At 34.8% G+C, this 25,306-nt stretch overlaps 1 protein-coding gene across 20 annotated transcripts in view; it reads left to right on the plus strand.

Moving 5' to 3' along the window:
• Positions 1-25,306, plus strand: part of NRXN1 (neurexin 1) — a 1,126,307-nt gene that overhangs the window by 555,765 nt on the left and 545,236 nt on the right. For all 20 annotated transcript variants that reach the window (XM_077958693.1, XM_028832104.2, XM_077958703.1 and 17 more), the window contains 2 exons: positions 7,197-7,370; positions 14,343-14,462. In XM_077958693.1, coding sequence (XP_077814819.1) covers positions 7,197-7,370; positions 14,343-14,462 — 294 coding nt within the window. The remainder of the gene's footprint in view (positions 1-7,196; positions 7,371-14,342; positions 14,463-25,306) is intronic.

Here is a 25,306-nt window from a genome sequence, read left to right on the forward strand (position 1 = left end):
ACTACTAATTCATCCATTCATTCAGTGAGTCAACAAATAATTATCAAATGCTTACTAAGTGAAAATGAGAATATGAAAGTGTTTAGGATTATTCCTTCAAATAATTTATAAACTAATGGATACATAAGGCTTCCACATACAAAGAACTGAAAAAGATAAAATCATTTTCAGAAAAGGAGTTCAATTTTTTATGAGGATTCCAAGATATTTATCTGTGGCTAAGGAAACAGGTACACATTTCCAAGGTGGATTTTGAGTTGAGTCCCCCAAGTTCAGTAGGATTTTGAAGAACAACATCAGAAGAGGAAAGGCATTCATGCTGGAAGTATTGTATACCATAAACTACGATGGAGCAGTGGGAAAATGCAGGGTTGGAGAAAGGCTGCCAACGTAGTTTGACTAAAGATCGGAGTGTGGGGAAAAGATAGATATTATCTCAATCTTCTAGCTAGCAAAAGTTATTTTGGAAAGATAGTTCAAAGTTTAGCAAAAGTTTTGAAGAGACGTAATTCAGAATCCTGATCACTTCTGAGCCTTAGACTTAATTTAGATCATACAGAAAGGTATTGAAGATATCAGAACACGATGGAGTGATTGAGACAGTGTTGATGAGGAGGCTGAATGGAGACAGCGACACCAGGTAACAGGTTAGTGCCTAAAAGGTGTGTACAAGGAGAAAAGTAGATAAAAACTGGAAATGGGAATGAAATTGAAACGACAAATGTCAGAAGTATTGGCAAAGTTGAGTCATTCAGCCCTTGGTAGTAGTTTGATTCTAAGGTGTGAGATATAAAATAAAGTTCAAAATGATTTTGAAATTCCAATCTGGAGAGCAGATAGACTAGAAATGTGGCTGTTATACAACATGAAAGTCTAGAAAAAGTAATTTTATAGCAGGGGAGATGATGAAGGTTTGATTTTAGGCTGGACCTAGAAATTCAGGACAAGTCTAAAGATAATAATTTATGGTTATTTACTAAAGAAGTAAAAATAGATTGTTGTAAGACTAAATCTTTTATGTACTAAGGGAGACTAAGCTATATAGAAGTTAAAAGACGATCAATAAATCAAACTGGTGACCAATGAGCATCTCTTCAGCAAAGAGTTTCTAAAATTAATCTTTAAAAAAAAAGATTTATTAAAGACACAGATCTTGTGTCTCAGAGCAAAACATCTACTTGAATTTACGCTTTGATTTCCATTTTGAATATTTTATAAGCCTTGAACTTAGAAATGATCTTGTATGGTTTTCATTGTTCATTTCTGCGTGGTTTGTTATAAAAGTTTCTATTTGTCTACTTGTAAGCTCAAGTAGGTTAGAACAGTATTAACTTCCCATGCTTTTTCTTTTAGTAGTTTAATATTATTTATTTAAGCAGTCACACTTAGGCTTTCTACTAAGAAAGCAAACTAGTGTTTGTTTCTCAGATATTACAGGTCATTTTCTTTTATCTAACAGCGAGCACCTGTTTTAGAGGTTTGGATTTGTCTCCTAAAGACAGGCTCTCTCAGTTTATCTAGATAAGGTCTGACCTTCATATATTCCTTTATGTGTGCAATATTAAAACTAAAGATAATGATACAAATTTGGGGACAGAAGTCAATTGTTCCCCTAAAGGCACCCTTCCCATAGAATGTTCTCAGAAACTACCCTAGCTTGATTGCACTACTTCTGCCATCCAATCACAATAAGAATTGGGAGAAAGCGTTGCACCCAAATTTTCTCTCCAAGGTCCCGTCTTCTTAAAACGAAGTGTCTAGAATTGTCCTTTCTTTAGTCCAGCTATAGGAAAGTAAGCTAATGTGTGTGGCTTCACTTTTTCTTTTTCCCCAAATGCTAGTTATAAAAGTTTGTGAGAGCTTCCTTAATATTTCTTAGAGTTTTAGCTATTCAGCTCTATAAGGCAATTGTCCTTTTTCTATATGCTTTTTTAAAAAATTAAAATGAAAGTGAGATATTTAAGAGGTTCAAAAAAGTACATGTGAATAAACAGGAAAGCTGAGTCAAAGAACTAATTATACCTTGACACTTGCATTCTGCTACTGTAAGGCAGAGCTTGGTCTTTACTCTAATTGCCTTATGCTTCCTGTTTTAAGCAAAGAGAAAATCTCTACCACTTCATTTGTCTGCTTTTGGTTGGTGGCTCCCAAGGAAGGCCTCCAAGCTCCAACCTCTGTTCCCTAAGCCCCAGGTTAGTATCGCTTGATTCCTCTAGGGTGTTCCTACTCAAATTCCATATATGCAATGTTAAATGCAATTTTATTTCTCCTCCGGATTATTACTGCTTCAAATTCCCTAGTTTCCTAGCCTGCTTTGCTTTGATCCTTGGACTTCTCATTGTCTTTATTTATTTTTTTCAGCCAGCAGTCATAAGTTCTATAGTGGCCTCTCCTTTGGCTTTACTTATGCAATATTATTTACATAACTGAATAAATAACTTAAAACTCCTTTCTTCCAGTCAAGCCTTTTATTCTTTTTCCTAAATGCCATATAAATTTTGTCTCCATGGTACATTTGTGCTGTTCCCTGTGTCTGGAATCCACATTTTTATCATTACAATAGTAATGTCTCCCATACTTTCTTCTTGTCTCAACTTTTCTATGCTCCCCCACCTTGCAACCAAAGTCCACAAAAACCTGTTATTTCTCTGATTTTCTAAGGCATGTTTAGTCTGTACCTGACAACCTGGCCCTTGGGCTTCATAGAGTTTTTTGTTTGTTTGTTTGTTTGTTTGTTTTTTGTCCTCTTAATTGCTTTGTGTCAAATTAGAAGATATTTGTCAAGCAACTTTCCATATTACCAGATTTAGTGCCACCGAATTTCAAATTAAGTCAAAGGAGCTCTGTGAGCTGCTTTTAGAATAGTGTAAGGCACACTTCCAGCACACAAATGACTGTCAACTAAATCCAATAGAAAAAATAGCATGGAAAATTTATAAAATTGACATCTTGTCACTCCAATTGTACTAGAAACAGGAGACAAACTATACTTCTCCTTCTTCTGCATTTCTCAGTGGAATAAGCATAGATTGAGGTACATCATAGATGTGTAGCCTTACAGATACACTGATATAGCCATACCAGTATCAATCATGGGCTAAGTCTATGCTTTATACTAGATGCTTCATGTACATACTTTGTAATCCTTACAGCCTTGCAAAGTAGGCATTATCAACCCCATTTCATAGATAAAGAATCTGACTCTCAAAGAAGTTATGTAACTTAACTTGCCTACATTGAGAGAGCCAGTAGGTGGCAGAACCAGGGTTTGTAGACAGAGGAAACCAAAATGCCTGTGCAGTGTTCCCTAGTCAATACTGCTCAACTACTGGGGAATGGGTAGTCATGATATCACCCCAGTTCATTCACAGATAACACTCTTGAGAGGAACATAGTGCCTGTGTATATACAGTACTAAAAATAAGTGTATTATTGAGATTATTTTTAGAAAATCACCCCCTCAACATTTAAGTTTTTGGTATTATACATGTTCTCTACATCTTTTGCTGAAAGTGTCCCAATTCAACCTTTGCCTTATCAGTTGCCTACATGGTCCTTAAAGCATATGAATTAAAAATTAGCCACTCATTTTGAAGAAGTGGTAACAGGCTAGCTTCATATCTGCAGGAAACTTGGCTTTTAATGGTTGCCCATCCAGGCTCTTGTTCATAAACAGGGCCATTAAGTATATCGTCTTTCACATGCACAGGGATTCACCTGCAGGACCCATTAGTGCTAATGGGTCATTTTTTTTTTTTCACCCATCACTTCAAGGATCAAAAAGAGAACCTGCATCTTTGATAAAGTGATAATGGTACACAGGGCTCAGACCACTAAAGGAGTTTCTTTGTTCTCTTCATGTGGCAACCCACCAAGGGACTTTAGACCACTATTTGCTATATCAAAGAGTTTATAAACAGTACTAAGCGGTGGTGCTAAGTACAACTTCAGTAATGAAAATAAGAATGAGTCCCCTACTTAGAAACCCAACCTCATCTACCTTAGTATGTTTGAAGCTTGTATCTCACAGTGCTTGAATTGATATTTTCTGCTCTTTCGTAACTCAAGGGAAAGATTACAAGTTCTCTTCAATAAGCTTTACAATGTTGTCAGACAAATAAGTTTGCTAATAGAAAAACATAGGGATTGTGGTAGCAAGTGGGAAAAGGAAGTAAGTTAGTGCATTTTAGAATTAGCACTTTCCTCATGTGTTGCCTTACTGTTCCTCTTTTTTTTATTCTTTTTCTACTGTGGCCTCAATCCATAAGGTGGCTGACAATATTGATTGAGGGCCAACCGTGCTTAGAGCCCAGTACTAGGCACTGTGGGAAACACAGTCTCTTTCCTTCAGGAGTTTACAATCAGACAGAGAAAGATTTATTAGTAAATATATAGTATTCCATACATAATTTTTACTACTGAGTTCTACATCTGAAAAGCCTAAAGCTGTGCCAAGAACTCTTCATTCAATTCCCCACTCTACTACATTCATTAGGCCTGGAGGAGAGCAGAAATTTCCTAACAAATTTTGTTCAACAAATGAAAGGAGTAGGTAGTATTTCCTTTCATTGCTATTCATCATGTCAAATTACAAATCTCAGCCCACAATCTCTGATGTACAAGAAATGTAACTTTTCTATTTTCTATAACTCACCTTGATTTCTATTTTGAGCTTTGATTCTTTGAGTTAGTGAAGGTACAATCTCAGGCAATCTTAGTTCCTTTCTTTTTCTGGTATCATATCTAAATAACTCAGTGGGGGGAGTTCCACCGTACTCTTTTTTTTTGTTGGGGCGGGGGGTGGGTAAAGAGAGGTGGCATGGAAGCTTGTTTCAAATATTCTAGAGTGCTCACTGAGCTGCTACCCAGCGTCTTCATTCTTGTGTGCATGACCCAACCCCTTTAGGTTATTTTACTTTTTTTTTTTTTCTTTTTTCTTTCTTTCTTTTGTTTTGCTATTTCTGTGCCAGTCTGGAAATTGTTCTATATCTCCCATGGCACAGAGGAGTACAGAACGTTCTGTGAGACTGTCTAAGCTCTCAGGTTATCTAAGTCCACCATGTACCCATTTCTTTTCAGAGATCTCACTGCTCCCTCTTAGTTCTCCTGAGGAAATGCACAGAGGTTTGCACTACTCTTTGAAACTTACCAGAGGTTTTGAGATTCACCAGAGCTCAGTCTTTAAATTAGAAATCAACACCCTCTTTGGCATTTGCCAATGGCTACGCTTGCACAAGTAGATTCTTCCAACTTCATCTCCTGCTTGCCTGAATGAGGAATAGGAAAGCTTTACTTTTCTTATGCAAACTCCAATGTATTCTCTTCCATTCCTCGAAGAGTCTAGGTTTTTTAGACTTAAATACAGAAAGCTAATTTTGTATCTTTGATTTCTGATTCATATCCTTTCTCTGAGGCAACTAAAACACAATGGCTTGAAATTTAAGTGACAGCAAAAACAAAGGACAGAATGGAAATATGGAAGGAAAATCAAATAATACTTCAAAAATAGTATCCCCTCCCCGACCAAAACCATGCTGTCTTTTAATATTAAGGATGATGGTTAATAGTCAGTAGATTTTGCTTTATGTAAAAGGAGGGGAAGTAAATATATCCAGTACTTTCAGTGCAAATCATATAGTTATAAAACTTAAGTTTTAGTTAGTAGGTCAAGGACCTAAGTTCTCAGTTTTTAAACATTAAATGACTTTGAGTATGCCACATGATCCCTCTATTTCAGTTTATTCATCAGTACAGTTCAAGAGTGTTGTATCTGTGGTTTGATTTTACCCTACTTACAAACTAATAGGTTAGCTTATTACTGTTTAATGAGTGCCTGCAGAAGACGGGATATTTCTGGATGCGAGACCAAGGAATTTGTTACTTACAGCTCAACAAATAGTCTGTGTATCAGTTCTCTTTGTTCCCAAGTCTCATGAAGACAACACAGAAGGACACAGTTGAACAGTAAGATTGCAGGATTTTTGTGTTATACTGGGGAAAATGTGCCAAGTGACATGAAGTTGAATAGAATGGTTAACATGAGAAAGTTCAAAAGAAAATGAAAGTTAAAGAAATAGCTACAAAGATTATGTTACATAACTTGTAGACTGGGGCTGTAGCAGCATATTACTGAATTTTGAGCTCAGCTTCCTTATGTTCCACGTTGATTAAATGTTTACTAAAGTCAGTTATTGAATTTATTGAATATTATCCAGATATGGTAAATAATCTGAAATAGAAAAAGAAACAGAATCCAACATAGATTGAAACCTCTCTCTTTTTTTTTTTTTTTTGGTAATAGTTCATAAAGTTGGGGAATCTCAAACTTAGAGACAAAAAGTTGGGAAAGCTAAGCAATGTGTTCCATTAGAAACTGCAATAAAATTAGAAAAATAAGTTAAAAACTTGGTAACGGATTTCAGAGCAGCCTAAAAATTCAAAGTAGTGTAATTTTACCTAATAACAGAAACACCCGAAGAAGGATGTAACTTTCACTTATATACAGAATATTATGTGAGTTATTGAACAAGAGAGGTGCAAGCAAGGATAGCGGGCTTCAGCCCAGTATAGAAGGTGACTTCAGATACAAGTAGAAATTTGTTGAACTTCTGATGAAATGAAAGACACAGAGATCTCTAAGCAGAAGGTGAATTTAATAATAATGCCTGTTGACTGTGTGTCCACTACATACTTTTGCTCTGGTGGATGCTGTATATATTTCATCTCATTTAATCATCATGAAACCCTCTGGTGAAGGTTTTTATTGTTCCTATTTTAGAAACAATGATACTAATAATTAGAGAAACTAGTATGTGTGTGTATATATATATACGTGTGTGTGTGTGTGTGTGTGTATATATATATATATATATTCAGAGATGTAGGGCTTGCAAGTAACCAGGCCTGGATTTCAACGCAGGAGTATGCGTCTCTATAGCTAGCCCACATTCCTTCCATTTGGCCACATAATATGGAATTACTTTAGTTCTCTATAGTAATAGCTTTTAGAAATGTCTCCTAGTGCCAGTATATTATTCAAACACCTCTATTGTTTAACACTTCGAGGAAAACAACTGGTCATAAACTTACATTTTTATTAACTTAATGAAAAACCTCCCTGTTTTTTCTCCATCCTACTGTGTGTTTAAAGTCAATGACGTGATACTTTTGTAACAAAGACTTTGATCTTCTTGCAGGTGACTTATATATAGGAGGAGTAGCTAAAGAAACATACAAATCCTTACCAAAACTTGTACATGCCAAAGAAGGCTTTCAAGGCTGCCTGGCATCAGTTGATTTAAATGGACGGCTTCCGGACCTCATCTCAGATGCTCTTTTCTGCAATGGACAGATCGAGAGAGGATGTGAAGGTATTAGATTTTTGTCATCATGCCCTAAATAATTCTAATTCCACCTGTTTAACTGGCAACGAATCTCACTGTCCAGTAAAATTCTCATAACTGGTCAAATACCTAATTTGGGCTTAGACATCCTTATTCATGTTTTCAATTTTTTATCTCATAAAGCTTAAATTTTCTGTACGGTTTGCAAGCCCACATTAATGCCCAATGTAAAATGGGAGCTATACCTATGGATTTTTTTTTTCTTTTTTGAGTTATGTAGTACATTTGATTAGTTTGTTAATCAGTTCTATGATCCTTGCTTTATAGCATTAAACAAATACTACTCCAGCAAGTATTAATCAGCTTGTGCCCATTTTTAAAAATCTACATTCTTTTTTGTTTTAATTTTAAGTCCAGGGGGTACATGTGCAGGTTTGTTATGTAAGTAAACTTGTGTCATGGGGGTTTGTTGTACAGATGATTTTGCCACTTAAGTATTAAGCCTGGTACCCATGAGTTATTTTTCCTGATCCTCTCCATCCTCTCACTCTCCACCCTGCAGTAGGCCCCAGTATCTGTTGATCCCTTCTATGTGTTCATGTGTTCTTATCATTTAGCTCTCACTTATAGGTGAGAACAGGCAGTATTTGGTTTTCTATTCCTGCATTAGTTTGCTAAGGATAATGAGAAGTCACTATGTCAGAAAGACATCTGCAAACATGTATCTATCACTGCACAATGCACAATTACAGATATATGGAATCTACCTAAGTGCCCATAAGCCAATGAGTGGATAAAAAAAAAAAAGTGATATGTATATACCATGGAATACTACTCAGCCATAAAAAGAACAAAATAATGTCTTTTGTAGCAACTTGGATGGAACTGGAGGCCTATATTCTAAGTGAAGTGACTCAGGAATAGAAAACCAAATGCTTCATGGTACTCACTTGTAAGTGAGAGCTGCACTATGGGTACACAAAAGCATACAGCATGGTATAAGGGACATTGGAGACTCAGAAGCTGGAATGGTGGGAAGGGGATTGAATGATGAAAAACTATCTATTGGGTACAATGTACAAGACTTGAGTGACAGGTTCACTGAAGTGTTAGACTTCACTACTATACAGTTCATCCATGTAACCGAAAACCACTTGTACACCTAAAGCTACTGAAATTAACAAATATTTTAAAATAAAAATAAGTAAAAATCTATATCCAATAGCAAATAATAAGAGAATGAAGTTCAGATACCCCATTCTCATCACTATTCAATTGATGTGTACCTGGCAGAAACAGTGTATCCTGTATATTTTCAGTTTATTTTAGCAAAATCAGGTTTCTTGTATTACCCCAGGCTAATATTCATACATCAGAAATGCACCAAAGTGTCTTCTTTTCTTTTGTGCTCTCTATCAGACCAAGATCTGTAGGAGTACTTTTTGATTGCTACTTTCATTTTAGATAATTTTCACTTCAACACCTCAGATTATTTGAGCAAATTCTTCCTCCATAAATGTAATTTAATCACATTATCATGAATTTTGTGGCTCTGGATGTGTTGCTGCTTCTTCTGTAATACTGAACACAGTTTGGGCCATTTTGAAAATTTTAGATTTATGAGGAGATTTTATATGGGAGAAGAAGAAAGAAATTTGAATTCCTGTCCCCCAGCTGATTATGAATCATTTATTCTCAGCCAAAATAATGCCATTATATTTAGCAATTACTAAAGTACATGGAAATTTTATATTTGAAAATATATTTGTTTCCTCTGTGCCGCATATGTTTCAATGAAATGTTAGGTGAAATTCAGACTGTATTTCAATAATACCAGAGGATAACGTTATTAATGGAAGGTGTTGTTGAGTTCATTTTTAATGTTATTAGTATATTTCCTTATTTGATATTTTGGCATAATGCATCAGTAAAACATAAGGAAACTATGTTTTTTTTTCCTTTTAGTTAATTTTAATTAAGAGAAACAAAATTGTTAAGGGGATCAATTCCCATTAGTGGATGAACACAAGAATGTGGGACAACATAATTCTTGGAGGTGATCTCATTAGTGAGAATGTGTACATTTATTTTGTTTTATTTTTTAAAGAAAGGTATTACAATCCCTTATGGAACATATTTGTTAAAAATAGGCCTTTCTACAAGTTGCTTGGTATGTGACTTCTCACCTACAAGAAATGGTGAGAGCAGACAGATATACCCAATGAGATAGAAAACAAGAGGCAAACACACAGGACCCCACCGCTGGTATACAATGTGAGTGAGTGGGCGGAAGCAAGTAGATTAATACGAGCAAGACCTACTAACAAAGGACATTTGCAGTAATGATGTTTGGTGTTGTTTACCCATATAATCTAGTAAGAAATTTGGTTACAATGATTAATTACACATTAAACTCTTATTTGAACATCTGAACTCAGTCACTAATGGCATTGGTTCTTTCCTTATCTAGAATGCTTTATGTATCTGAGCTTTTATAATTTTCACCCCCTGACACCCCATTTTTTCTTTACTCTTAGATTATTACTTTCTGTCCTGATTCTTTCATTCCAACATCAAGGTGAACAACTTTTAATTTACTATTATTTCTGACCTGTATAGTTTCTAGGAATAATCTTAGATTTAACTGTTATAGGTACAGGTGATACTATTCACACATTTTTTTAAGATTAGTGATTTAACTGTAGATACCTAATAAATTCTCTTTCTAAAGATTGTTATCTCATGGAATTTGAGTCTAAACCACGTTGGAATCACTTAACTTCCATATCCGTATTGATGGGACTACTTAGCATATGTTTGGTATAACCTAATAATATCTTGTGAGGATTTTCCATTGTTCCTACCCAATACACCCACATATCTCTAAGCCTTTTGCATACAAAAAGTTTTTGATCTTCCCTTAATAATCATTTGTTGCCTTTTATTTCTAACATATTTCAGTGGGTAATAATTCATTTTATTTATAAAATGCACCTCAGCTAGAGTACGGATTTTAACCTGTCAAAGTCTATTTAGATTATTGTTTCCTGAATGTTAGCCTATGTCAGGAATCACTTACAGAATCATTAAAACCCAAATCACTAGATTACAACCCTCTGGGTTTCTAATTCAGTAGATCTGAGACTGAGCCCTAGAATTTCCATTTCTAACAAATTCCCAAGTGATGCTGATGCTGTTACACTGGAGACTATACTTTGGATGCTTTTTTTTCTGTTTATGTAACAGAAAATGGATACTGGTAATCAACCAATAAGCAGGCCTACTAAAGTCAAGATAACATCTCTACATAAAATCAGTGAAATTTTAACAGATGCTCTTTTTATACAACTGTGACATTCAGCTCTAGGCTCCATTATATCTATAGGAATAATTTTCTGTTTAATTATGACAGCTATCATTGATTAAACACTGGTGGGAATATGTTTACCTATACTATCTCATTTAATCATCAAATCTCTGTAAATTAGGTATCATTGCCCTTTTCTTAATGAGTAGGTTGAGCCTCAGAAAAGTAAGGTGACATTCCTGAGTTCACACATCTAATAAGTGGATGATACAAGTTTCAAACCCGAGTTTACCTTACTTGAAAGCAGAGACACCTAACCTCTTTTGTCTATTATTCTTTGGTTTCTAGAAATTGTAGTTTTACCTTCATTTTTATTTCCCTTTTAGACATATTATTAATTTAAATAACTTGATACAAATGTCCTTGTTGCTTTTTCCCAATTTTATTAAGTGATTAAAAAAAAAGAATATTACATAACTAAAAAGAAAAATAAATTTAAGGCTCTGCCTTGTGTAATGCCTATTAATGTTTAAATACTGTTCTAGAAGGTGAGTACTTTGAAAAATGTGTCTTGTCAGGCACACGCATGCATTGTCTTGTAATTCCTGAATATAAAAAGACTATTGTGATAATGAAAATAAAATAAAGCACGTCTGTATGCTTACATAGAAGCGTGGCAGGTACTCTGAGTTGCTGCTCTACAATATGGGCAGATTATTTTTCTAAGATTGTAGTTTTATTATTTTTAGAGTTTAGCGTTGTTTCTCAATTGCATTTCTGATAATTTTTGAAAAAAACAAAAACCAAAATCTGGATCTTCATTAGTTCTTGCTTCTGATCTTTTCTTCTGCTGTGCAGGTCAGAGAGCAAATAGCTATTTGATAAAATGGCATCTCCCCAAACTGGGCTTGTGTTACTCCCCGTTTATTTGCTTAACACTGAAAGAACTATGCTAAGGAATATTGCTTTGAGATTTTTAAAAAAATATATGCTAATTTTTTTTATCTCTAATGCCATCGGATAAAGATCAGTAGACCACTTACCTCTCACAGTTTGGAACTAAAATTAATACTGAGCAATTAAGTGGTTCTTATTTCTTTGCTACAAAGAACTAAGTTGAGTTTAGTGGTTCTTAGTTCTTTCTTAAAAAGAACTTTGTTACAAAGAACTGGCTGGGCGCGGTGGCTCACGCTGTAATCCCAGCATTTTGGGAGGCCGAGGCGGGTGGATCACGAGGTCAGGAGATAGAGATCATCCTGGCTAACACGGTGAAACCCCTTCTCTACTAAAAAATACAAAAAAATATTAGCTGGGCGTGGTGGCGGGCGCTTGTAGTCCCAGCTACGCAGGAGGCTGAGGCAGGAGAATGGCGTGAACCCGGGAGGCGGAGCTTGCAGTGAGCCGAGATCCAGCCACTGCACTCCAGCCTGGGCAACAGAGCGAGACTGCGTGGCAAAACAAACAAACAAAAACAAACAAACAAAAAAAACTGTTACATTTCATCAGGTTTCCTGGACTTGGGAGGTCTTATTATTATTACTACTTACATAAAATACTATTTTTGTTTTTATTATTGTTATACCTATTGCTGTTATTATTATTATTGTAGAATTAAGATATACAATATTATGGTTTCTGAATTTGTGAATTCTCATATGCTAGGCTAAATTCAATAACATTCAGTAAAGAATGCCTTTACTGAAAAATTTGTAATAGAAATGTGATGATAAGGTACATGTACATGTTTAGAAGCCATTTTCAAAATCATCTGTTTATATAAAGTAAAATTACAGAAAATTCTCATTTATTCACTAAAACAGGCACCTCAGAGGCTGTCTCTTTTATATTAATAGCATCTAATTAGCTGATGTCTGTTTTTCTATCTTTATAAAATCTGTATGTTTATTTACTAGAAAATATATTTAGTTTATACTCTAAAGCTATTTAGGTAGACTGTATTCCCTTTTCACCCTTCTCTAAGATAGTTCCTATTGGTGAGGTTTTACTGTAACAGTTATTAACAGGGAAGTTTATAAGAGTTGAAGACAGTTGTGAAAGTGTAGAAAATACAGACGTAACTCTGAAATTCATAAGTGGCATATTCCCAATCTGGTAAGTTCAAGGATAAACGCTGCACATGGAAATTTTATTAGGAAAATTCCTTTATGAGGGATTATATTGCAGTTTTTCTTCCATTCTTCCTACTTCTCTCGTCCACTCTAAATGATATACAGTATCATGTATGCAGTATTTGGTTGGTGTCACTCTAAAGTCCAGCTGTTGTCAGTGAATGGCTGGCATTACAGTTTGAAGCCTTAATTGCAAGAGCAAGATAAAAGATCTAGAGGGAAAAACATAGAAAGGGATAATTGCTCTGCTAATGATCATAGTCTACACTGTATCTGCACATGATGAATGGTACTGCATGTTCCAAATAAGCAAAACGTCACTTTGGTAATGCATTCATATCTATCCAAGAGAGGAAACATACAAAGGCCCTTTTAATTTTCCTTCATTACATGTCATTGGCTCAATTAACCATTATATATGTATACATATGTACAATTAAATTCTAATAAATTACCGCTTTCTCATTTTTGGCTTCTCTTAAGATTTATGGCTGTTAGTATTAATTTGTTTGCTCTACATAGCATTTTTCTCCCCCTTTACAGCAGCATGCCTTTTGAATCTGAACGTTCTTCTGTGTTTGCCCCATTTCAGTATTGCTTACTAACATTTAATATATTTTGCTTTTTTTTAATTTTGCTGACAAAGTTGCATTGATGAAAGCTGACTTGCAAGGTAGATAGCCCTGTGTGTATAAAACAAGACTGAAACCCCATAATACACAGTGGAAACCCTAAAATAACATATTTTACATTTTTGCAGTAACTGTTATTTGGGTTTGGATTTCATTTTTTTCCTTTCTTGAACGTTGTGCAAGAAGCCTTTGTAGTATAGTTTGTATAAAGGCTTTCAGTCTTGAATATGTTTGTATAGTGATTGCCTTTAGTGCTTTGATCATGCTTTTTTCAGTTGTTTTTCAGTGTTCTAGTTATGATTCTTTAGAAATAGACTAGCATTCTTTTTACTTGTATGTTAAATGGGGGCATGTCATTTATATGGAGTTTTTAATTTTATGTTTTATTGCATGAAATCGTTAAAGCATGTGAATTGATACTTGCCAACATACCTATTCAAAACACCCAGCAATCATAACTTTATCCTTCTGAAACCTCTAGGGCATTTTTGCATAACTCTCTTCAGTTATTTTGCCAATCTTATCTCAATTTCATGAAGTTATAATCTCCATTTCTCATTATGTCTATATTCATTGGTCAGAATGTTAAGGAGATCCATTCATTTTCTAAAATCCAAATGGTAATAAAGAATTATTGAAGTTGGAATGAGATTACCTGCTATGATAATCATACTAGAAGCTATGTGCTTGCTTTTGCTATTTGTTGGTTTAGTTTATGATTATAATGTATTTTATCCTATACTTGAAACTTAAGAAAACCTTCATATTACAGCCTCTCAGTTCCTAATTCAGGTGTGTGAACTAGAACTTTCAAAACGAGTTTGGACCTATCATCTGAGGTGTTGGCAACTACTATATGTGATCTAGCTCATGTATAAAACACTTTTGGATTTTTTTTAAGAACCCAAGTTTCCTTTGGATTGTTTTGCAGGCCCCAGCACAACCTGCCAAGAGGACTCATGTTCCAATCAAGGTGTGTGCTTGCAACAATGGGATGGCTTCAGCTGTGACTGTAGTATGACTTCCTTCAGTGGACCACTCTGCAATGACCGTAAGTACCTCTCTGATTATGGACTGATACTCATCGTTGCTTCCAGTTACTGTTTGATATCTAAAGTCTAACATTGAAAGTCCTTATATTAACTCTGAGTCAGTCAAACTGTCATAACCCATAGAAGCAGTTGTTTCTACAGAAAGAACAGTTTTGAAATAATTGTTAAAGTGGCTAAATCCTGTGATGATGGTGATTCTTTGGTTTTTGGGTTTATTTATTTTTTAATGACTAATGATCACCTTGTTCAAAATAATGTTTTTCATTTCCAATATATGACAACTCTCCCTTAGTTTTTGAAAGAATCTTCATATTGTTTTATATTAAATAATACTTAATTTCGTATGATTATGTCTCAAGGGCTGTAATTTTAGTGAACGGTTACAAGTCTAATTTTTCACTCTGTGTACATCTCTTTAAGCCCATTGCTGCCTTTTACTTTTAAAAAAATACGTTCAAACATTATCCTTTAGGCATTCTCCCTTGTATCTTAGCAGCTTATGTTTTTCTCCTTAAAAATCCTTTAACTGAGTATTGCAATATAAGCATGAAAATGAAACACAACATTCACATTATATCATGGCATATCTGCTAGTGCCTAATTTCTATCACAGCAGTGAGGGTTTGAAGATGGAGTTAACTGATCTAAAAGATGAAGTTCTGTATCTTAATGTTCAAGTAGGTCCTGATTTATAGGACATCATCAAAATGATAAAAGAATTTCATACAAAACATCGCATTCTGCCATATTAAGAGAATATTCCTGACAAATTCACCAGGTTGTAAAATAGAATACGTGCTATATGTTGTCAGTGCTACGACATTTAAGCTAAAGCTCCAGGATGATGGAATAGAAGATGTAATGATTGAAGGTTTGGATTTTGCAGCAGAGGCTGAATTTGAATGTGGATTTAAAGAAAGAGTAGAGCTTGTTCATTTTGACCTTTGTCTATTTGAGACTGTATTCATGTCAACAGATATGTGCATCACAATGTAGAAGATGGGGTCAACCTCCAGTAATCCACTGAACTGAGTTGTTGCAGCCTAGCAACAAAGTACAATTTACCTGCTGTCTTCAAATTTCCGTTCCAACATATTGACTATAGGAAAAACACACAACCAATACAGAGTAAAAATTTATGTAGAAGAGGCCTTTAACAACCATGCCACTGTAAATGGAGAAGTATTTGTTCTTTATTTTACTAGTTTCATCTCCCATAGAATTACAGTAAACCTGAAGCAATAAACATGTATTCAAATCATCATACATTTGTGAACACTGTGTTTCTGCAAGGCAAATCACACTTAAAACACAACAACGCCATTTTGGGTTATATAAACAACTTTACATAAAGTCTGAATAAATATATATACATAAAGCAACCTTACATGTGCTTTTCATAAGGATATGTATATATGTCTATAGACAAATTACTTCCTGCATTTGTTCCTGCTTCACAGAAAATGGCATAAATTTATTTTCAAGGACAATCAGAAGACTGAATATTTGTTAAGTTTTTATTATCGCAAATTTTTCATCCTGAATACGATCCTGACAGATGTATGACTACATGTGGTAGTTGAGAGGGATTTTTTTGGTGTGAAAATATTTTTCATGTTGCTAAAGAACTTTTTCTGCCAAACTAGGCTTAATCTAGTTTCCATGTTTTACAAAACAGTTGCCATTTGGTTGTGGCAGACTGTGTATCCTCATATACCAGTTAAATATAAAGAATATAATTTTATGTATGTATTTGTTAGACTTTTCCTAAAGAAACATCAAGATACAACCTTAAGTATCATGCTGTCTTCAAATCATTTTTACAGAAAACTATTTTAATGCTGCTCTTGGGTGATAGTACTGGTGATGACAATGATAAGGCTATTTGTTATTTTCTTTTAAATAGGTAAATGTCATTCAATAAATGTGTCTCCTGATATGCCTCTTGCACAAATCAGCATTAAAATTACTTTAGAGAGCTCTCAGAATACATGCATTTTGATTAAATCATTACCTCTTAGTGGGTTTTCTGAAAATGTGAAATGGTTCCTTGGCTTATACATTGGAATTTCAGTGGTGAGAATACATAGACATAAATCAATATTTTAAAGCAAATCTTATTTTGTATCAGTTATAATTGGTAGAAGATATAGTAGCAATTGTTACTTTGAAGTTGTGGAATTAATAAGCAGTAGAAATAGCATGCAACACTTTCCTCACTTTTTAAATGGATCAAAATAAATCTTGTCTCTACATCTCACTGTTTTTCTATAAGATGCACAAATAAAATTAGTGCGATTCCTGGGATTTTAACAAACTCCTTTACTGTATAGAAGGTGATTTTTCTTTTAAAATAAAGCTATTTAAGGCATTTCATTTCTTAATGAAATTTTCATCTCTAGGTTAGTTATTTATTCATAAATTCTGTGACTGCAGCCTCCAATTAACATAGAAAACCAAAAAGAAAATAGAAATAAAACTTTTTAATGGGGGAACGAACATTCCACATTACAAATGAGACCTTCCCTCCCCAAAAATAGAATTTCTAAATGTCATCTCGCTGATAAGTTTCACAGAGTGGGTTAGGGTAACTAGAGAAATTTATTTATATTAGCCTGGAGATATAATTAACAATGGGAAGATGGGAATACTTTATAGCTTGTAAATGTAATCTTGGATAAATCACACTAATTAATTGAACTGAAAGGAATCTTTCAAAAAGAAGTGCTATTCAAAATGATGCCAAAGGTTGTTTTTAGAGAAATGTGTTTGTGAAACCCTTTCTTCCCTGGAAAATTGCCGTCTAAGTGACCTACTCATTGACAAAACAATTGTTCTGTGCATGTGTGTATGTGGATTTGCATATGTGTGTGTAGGGTAATGTCATATACTCACCTCCTCAAGTTTTCTTCCATACCAATACCAAATTTTAGATCCTCTGTGTAATTTTTCTGATATATATTGTAATTTCTTAGCTATCTCCCATTTCTTATTCCTCTTTCCGCTGATCCATTCTGTGCCTCTCTGCCGGTTCCGTTCTTTCTTCCTATTCCTCCTAGATTAAATGTCATCATTCTCTTCTAATTCTCCTATCCAGAGGCAATATTTTTTTTTTCTCCTCTGGCTTCCTATATAATTTTGTTTATGCTATTTGATTGGCCATAATTTTTTCCTTATAGTTACTTGTGTTTAGTCTTATCTCTCTATAAGACTGTACACTTCTACTAGGAATAATATTCTTGTTTGTTTCCTTGGTTTATAAGCCCAGTGTTTTTTATAGCGTGCTGCATGTAATTGTAATAACTCACTAAATCAAAGCGTGCTAGATACATGAATCTTGCAGAATAATTTCAAGTATATCCTCAATGTCCAATACTACTCTCCAAGTTAGTCAATGTGGAATTCATTGACCTCAATGGTCTGACCCTAGTCTTCATGTTCATACTCATCTGTTGCAGAACCTTGTCCATATGGCATATTACTGCCAATTTACTTATTCACAGCTTTCTGAACAACATTACACTTTCCAATTTCCTCACCATTGCTTATGGTAATTTCTCCACCTGGAAAATGCGTTCATTCTACCTGGAATACATTCTTTCACTATGTCTGCTTGAAGAAATATAATTTCCTTTTCAATCTCTACTAAAACTCTTTTGTCCCATGGAAACTTCCTTTGTTTTCTGAGCTTGACATTATTTTTCTATCTTCTGAAATTGTAGGGAATAGTGTGCTGCACTACATTGTATGGTGTAGCTATTTATGAAATTTCTCTTGGATGTAACCATTTGCTGAGCACTTACTATGTGCCAGTTCTGTGCTAAAAGTTTACGTTCATTATAAATTTTATATATCACCTATTAATGCTTACATATTCCTCCACCATCATTACACCAGTGTGCTACACAATAATATTTTTCTGCTTTCACCTGGTGGTCCAGAATAGAATTTAACCATATTAAACTAACTTAATGTCAGGTTGGAGAAGATGAATATGGCTATGACCACATGGAAAATAGCGAACATAATAACATTGTCACATTACATTAGTACAGAAATGTTGTATGCCAAATTACAGTTCAGCTTCAACAGTGTCTGTTACCATAAGGGAAGAATATATCATAGTGCTGTTATTTTGGTGCTACAGCTTAGGAGGGTGTGAGTTCTGTTTTATTAAAAGGCTATTTTCAGAATTCTAAACTTTGCCAAGAGAAAATCTTTCTGATAGGAATTTACTGTATCTTTCATGTGAGAGTTAGAAACATTCACTGAAACAAGAATAAAATACACTTCACTGTGACTTTTTACCATGACATTTAAAAATATCTTCAGCTTTGTTTCTCAGCTTCTTTTGTTGTTTGAAAGAGAATCCAATATCCAGTGTCTGAGCATCAATATCTGAACTAATGGAAGTGAATCATAACATATATTTTTAAAAACCTGGATTCGAGTAACATTATTTCTCTCCCATTTAGAGCTGCTAGTAGTATTAAGCTGTGAGGTGATTTGCTGCTGGTGTCTCTTAGGGCTGAATAAAATTTAGCAATTAGCTATATCCACAACCAGATACTGTTTGTGAGTATGATGAATCTTACTAACCTTGATTTTTTTCTAAATGGAAGTCCTTAAGCTGTTTAAAGACATTCATAAGCAATATTTACTGAAAACACATTTAAAAAACTATGGGGAAACAGGGTCATACCTGCTTTGGGTAAATGATAAAGGATTAAAATATTGTTCATACTAAGTAAGAAAATGTAATAAAGGACAGAAAATAAAGCATAATGTATGACAGAGAAATGTAATACATCATAGAAATGCTATCTGCTACTATTTTATGTAAACTTATCTTTGTTCTTCTTGTGAGTAATTGACATCATAAAAGTAGATGTGTAAATGGAAACATTGGTCTTTTTATATTGTTATTGGGCAGCTGAATAATAGTTTCACTCTGTATCTGTATGAGAAAAGTTGGGTGGGGAGAAAAACACCAAAAAAGGGAGTGGAGTAATGCTGTATTTGAGTTATCCATGTTAGTCCCTTGCACTGCTCAGCACCTTGATGATTCAACTCTCAGCAGCCTTTGAGTCTGTGAATTCTGCCACCTTGGCCCCTAGAAATCAAAAAGGAAGCAGACCCAGTCAGAATGTTTTCTTTACTTATGGATTTTCCTGCTAGTATGCTCTAATTTTTCTGGCTTCATTAAAACTCTGTCTGTGTAGACCTTAATTCGGCTCAAATGTTAGCACTCCTCATCATCAATCTTATAGGTAAATATGGAGGTGGCTTTCAGTGTTGGCCTTACTGTGGTAACACTATGCCATCTCACCAGAGCCCAGCTAACTAGAGCTGCATTCAGAGGAGGTTTTGCTAGTCACCTTGACTAACCATTCTCAAGGAAAGACAGTGGTTTTAGTTATCACTAGATGCTATTCAAATAGATCTATGACCATAGTCTTACCTGAATTTTTTTTTTCCATGTGAATGTATTATATCCATGTTTATCATGTTACTTCCATCTGTAGCAACACAACAGGTACATAATCAAGGCAGGGTGGGGATACTGCCTTAAACAGAGGTGCTAACTTTTGAAACTTGAAGATATTAAGTTTAATTTTACTTTTTATATAGATTTTACTTCTGTAAAAATGATGTACCAAAAGCCTGTGTAAAGAAACTGAAGATAAATCACAGTGAATTATCAGAACCATGCAAAACACCAAATAAGTACAAATAATAAATAACTTAGTATGACAGATTGAATAAAGAAAATATGATAAGTACACACCATAGAGTACTATGCAAACATAAAAAGAAATGAGATCATATCTTTTGCGGGATAATGTATGGAGCTGGAGGCTATTATCCCTAGCAAATGAATGCAGGAACAGAAAACCGAATACAACATGTTCTCACTTGTAAGTGGGAGCTAAACTATGTGAACTCATGAACGCAAGGAAGGGGGCAGCAGACACTGCAGTCTACTTGAGGGTGGAGTGGGAAGAGGGAGAGAAGCCGAAAAGATAATTATTGGCTACTAGGCTTAATACCTGGGTAATGAAATAATCTGTACAACAAACTCATGTGATACAAGTTTACCTATATAATAAACTTTCACATGTACCTCTAGACCTAAAATAAAAGTTAAAACAAAAAAAGTATCATTTTATTAATCAGGAAGATATTTAAAGAGAGTAAACTGTTCAATACTTCTCCCACTTTATGAAATCAAATTATCATGAGTATTTTTAAAGTATAGGATTAAACATAATTAGCTTTTAATTTATGAAATCTTTTATTTTAAAATAATATAGTTATGATTGGATTTGGAAAGAAGTGCTAGATCAAGCCTAGGTTGTTTCTATACTTTGTTGCTGTGGATATGGCTAACTAGTGCATAAAAAGAACTACAAAAAATTTATGTAGATTACATCAACATATTTCAATGCTAATATCATAATTAATATGTATTATATGCATGCCATTTATATTTTATAAGCTTTACCTTATTTTTCTCCAAAAATATCTGATTACTTTAAATGTAAAAAGAAGAATGCTGAAGCATAAATAGATTTTTAAAAAATTTATGCTGGGCCTGGTGGCTCATGCCTGTAATCCCAGTACTTTGGGAAGCCGAGGCAGGCGGATCACAAGGTCAGCAGTTCGAGACCACCCTAGCCAATATGGTGAAACACTGTCTCTACTAAAAATACAAAAAAATTAGCCAGGCATGGTGGTGCATGCCTGTAATTCCAGCTACTCAGGAGGCTAAGGTAGCAGAATCTCTTGAACCTGAGAGGCGGATGTTGCAGTGAGCAGAGATTGCACCATTGCACTCCAGCCTGAGCAAGGAGAACGAAACTCCGTCTCAAAAAAAAAAAAAAAAAAAAAAAAAATATGGATACATGATAGTTGTACATATTTAGAGGGTACATGTGGTATTTTAATATAAGCACACAATATATAATGATCAAATCTGGGTAATTGGGTATCCATCATTTAAAATATTTATCACTTATTTTTGTTGGGAATGTTCCAATTCCACTCTTCTAGCTATTTTGAAATATGCAATAAAATATTGTTAACTATATTTGCCATATTGTGCTATCCAACACTAGCTCTTATTTCTTCTACTTATCTGTATATTTGTATACATCAACCAACCCTTCTTCATCCTGTTCACCTTTCTACCCTTTATGGCCTCTGGTTACCACCTATTCTACTCTATGCACTACTTCCAGGAGATCAATTTTACTAGCTCATGCATATGAGTAAGAACATGTGATATCTGTGTTTCTGGGCCTGGTTTGTTTTACTTAACATAATTACCTCCAGTTCAAGTCATATTGGGATATATATACCATTTTTTTTTTATCCATTTGTCCATGGATTCTTAGATTGATTTCTTATCTTGGTTATTGTGCATAGTGCTGCTGTAAACATGGGAATGCAATTATCTCTTCAATATACTGATTTCCTTTCTTTTGGATATATACTCGGCAGTGAGATTGCTGGATTACATGGTGGTTAATGTGTTTGATTTTTTGAGGAACCGCAAAGCTATTCTCCATAGCGGTTGTATTAATTCACATTTCCACCAGCAGTGTAAAAGCATTCCTCTTTTTCCACGTTTTTGCCAGCATGTATTATTTTATGTCTTTTTTGTAATAGCCATATTAACTGGAGTGAGATGATATCTCATTGTGATTTTGATTTTGATGTCTCAATGTGATTTTTGCATTTCTCTGATCATTAGTGATGTCAAGCTTTTTTTTATATTCCTGTTGACTATTTATATGCCTTCTTTTGAGGAATGTCTTCTTTTGCCCATTTTAAAAATTAAATTATTTGTTATAATTATTTTATGATTGAATTGAGTTCTTTATGTATTCTGGTTATTAATTTTTATTTGGATTAATAATCTGCAAATATTTTCTCCAATTCTTTAGATTGTCTCTTCTCTTTGCTGATTGTAAGGCATGAATATTTTAAGTAACTTCTTGGGGTGAAATGGTTAGTAATTGGCACAAACAGAACTTGAATATATCTGTCTTCAAGGTCATATTCTTTTTTGCACCCACAATCTCTATTAAAGAGGGATAGATTCAATAATAATGCAGTTGAAATTTCCCAGCTGCAAAATTCCCTAGAGAAGTTAGTAATAAGTGTGCTTTAACACTGTGTAACATTTTTCCATGCTTTTCTGATTCTTAATTCTTAGATGTAAATTTAAACCTTATGCTCTTCCCCTCAACTGCTCAGTTGGCACTTCTAAAGATGAGTTAAAAATTCAGAGTAAGCTGTCAAAAGCATATTGTCATTAACTTCCAGTTCTGTTATTAAAAAGTACTGATTATGAAAGAGAGATGGGAATTTTCTGTGATTTTTCCATGACAGCCTTTCTGAGTTTCTCAAAAATAATAATCTAACATTTGATAATGAAACCAGACAAAATACTTCCCAAAGTACTTTTGTGTGAATCAGATTCACAATGTGTACAGTGGGAAATCAACGGTTAAGACTCAGAATTGTGTTGACCAATGAATGTGTGCCAAATGATTTATTATGTTAATTATACCTGAGTTTGTTCTTTATACAGTTGTTGAGGGAGAAAGAAAAAAAGACTAAGTCAGAGGTTAGCAGTGTGGCCTATGATGGTCTTTGGTAGATACACAGAGAAATACAAGAGGATGTATGAAGCCCAATGTATTAAAAGTTAATACAAGATTAATAGTAAAGACCAAGGGACCCTCTTTTTTTTTTTTTTTTTTTTTTTTTTTTTTGAGACGGAGTCTTGCTCTGTCGCCCAGGCTGGAGTGCAGTGGCCGATCTCGGCTCACTGCAAGCTCCGCCTCCTGGGTTCACGCCATTCTCCTGCCTCGGCCTCCCGAGTAGCTGGGACTACAGGCGCCCGCCCCCCGCGCGGCTAGTTTTTTTGTATTTTTTAGTAGAGACGGGGTTTCACCGTGTTAGCCAGGATGGTCTCGATCTCCTGACCTCGTGATCCGCCCGTCTCGGCCTCCCAAAGTGCTGGGATTACAGGTTTGAGCCACTGCGCCGGGCCAGGACCCTCATTTTTGTAGGGAAGGGAAAAAACCCCTGGGGAAACATGTAGAGTCCAGATAAAAGGTCAAGATAAAAATAACATTGTGCTTGCATTAAGGAATAATTCAAGTCATAAGGAAAAAAATATTACTGTGAAGGAAATGCACCTTGCCCAGGGATCCCTTTTTCTTCCCTGAACAAAGCATTCTGTGTCTTTAATGAGATTTACTGTGCCAATTAAAAGTATAGAATTCTTATATGGGGAAGAATCATGGCCTTCTCTATAGTTCTGTGATGTTATACATTTTTTACCTCTTTTGTAGCATTCTATAGCAGCATAAAGCACAAGGGTGATCTGTTAGCTCTGAGTATTATAGATTGTGTGATTTTAATGACCCTAATGACCTATATTCACATCTCTCAGAAAAAGGCCTATAGAGTGTGAGGCTTAATCTCCCCAGGATTTGGTGAAATAGGAAGGTACCAAGGCATTTCTTAACTTGAAATGATTTCAGAATGGAACAAGTTTCATAAAAGGTTCAGCTACCATGGAAGAATTTTTTTTAAAAAAATGGGTCTTGAAGAAGGAGGAGGCTGTATTTGAAGGAGACAGTGGAAACTGTTCGCGTAGGTGCGAACACTTCTTATAAATATATAACATATGACCCTTTAGGGAGAGAAACAGATGGAATATGTAGCAGAAGATATAAAGCACACATTTTTTTTCTTGGTTTCTTAATTCCAGTGGTACAGTGTATATTTTGATATTTGGCAGTTCTATTTGGAAGCTTTCAAGGCCTCATCTGGATTCCAGCAGTTCAGCGCAATACTGACAGTGTGAAGAGTTCTAGGTAGAAGCAGGCTGTTGAATTCGCTTGCAAAGCTTCTCCAGGTCGTGACAGAATGCCTAAATATCCCCGCCATGATTTCCTGTCAAATCTTTGATGAGTGCCCAACTTCAAGGAATCCAGAACCGAGGATCCAGATTCATGCAGTCATTGCACAGTCGGAGTAAGACAGTGTTGCTGAAACTGTGGGGTCCATCTTTGTTGACATCAATTCTGAATCTGCTGTCCCAGGTCCTATTCGGGGAAAGTGCTCCATTTTACTAAATTAAAAACAGAAAAGTGTCAGAGAAATACCATTTCCTCTCAGCCGCAGGAGACATCACAAAAGTAATTAAACTGGATTTTGGTGTGTCAGGCACATTTCTTTTATTGACAGTGACAGTAATTCTGTAAATCAAAACCTGGAAGCATTTTCAGTGTGTTGAAGTGCTAAAGATAAAACTTAAGGATTTTAAAATTAAATCTCATGAAACTAAAATTGATCTATGGAGTGCAGTATGAGAGAGTGCTGCCTGAGTTCTGAATGCAACTTCTCTTTTGAAATTCAGTGACTATGGCATCTGAGTCCCTGAAAGCTATGGTCATGTAACAGCAAATGGAGTAGGTCTTCAGTATTATCTCTAATTTATGGTTTTGAGGACTCCAGGAAAATTCTGTCTCCACTATCTCAGTATTTCCTTTTCTAATGTTGTCAATAGATTTTGTTAACATGCAGTTTTTCTGGCATTCTTTCATTCTTTCCACATTTAAGGTCCTCCACAATCTTATGCAATAACTCTACATCATGCTTTATTCTTCACATGCTCTGGCATCAACTCTTTGATTCAGAGATGTATAGAAACACACTGGCGTAGTCAATACATTTTCTTTGTGCCTTCATCCCTGCTAAATGATACCCTCATTTGGATTGTCCTCTTCCCTCCCTCCTTCCACTCTGCATAAGAAAATTC

This window comes from Macaca mulatta, chromosome 13 (assembly GCF_049350105.2).
Source record: "Macaca mulatta isolate MMU2019108-1 chromosome 13, T2T-MMU8v2.0, whole genome shotgun sequence".
Taxonomy (NCBI): Eukaryota; Metazoa; Chordata; class Mammalia; order Primates; family Cercopithecidae; genus Macaca; species Macaca mulatta.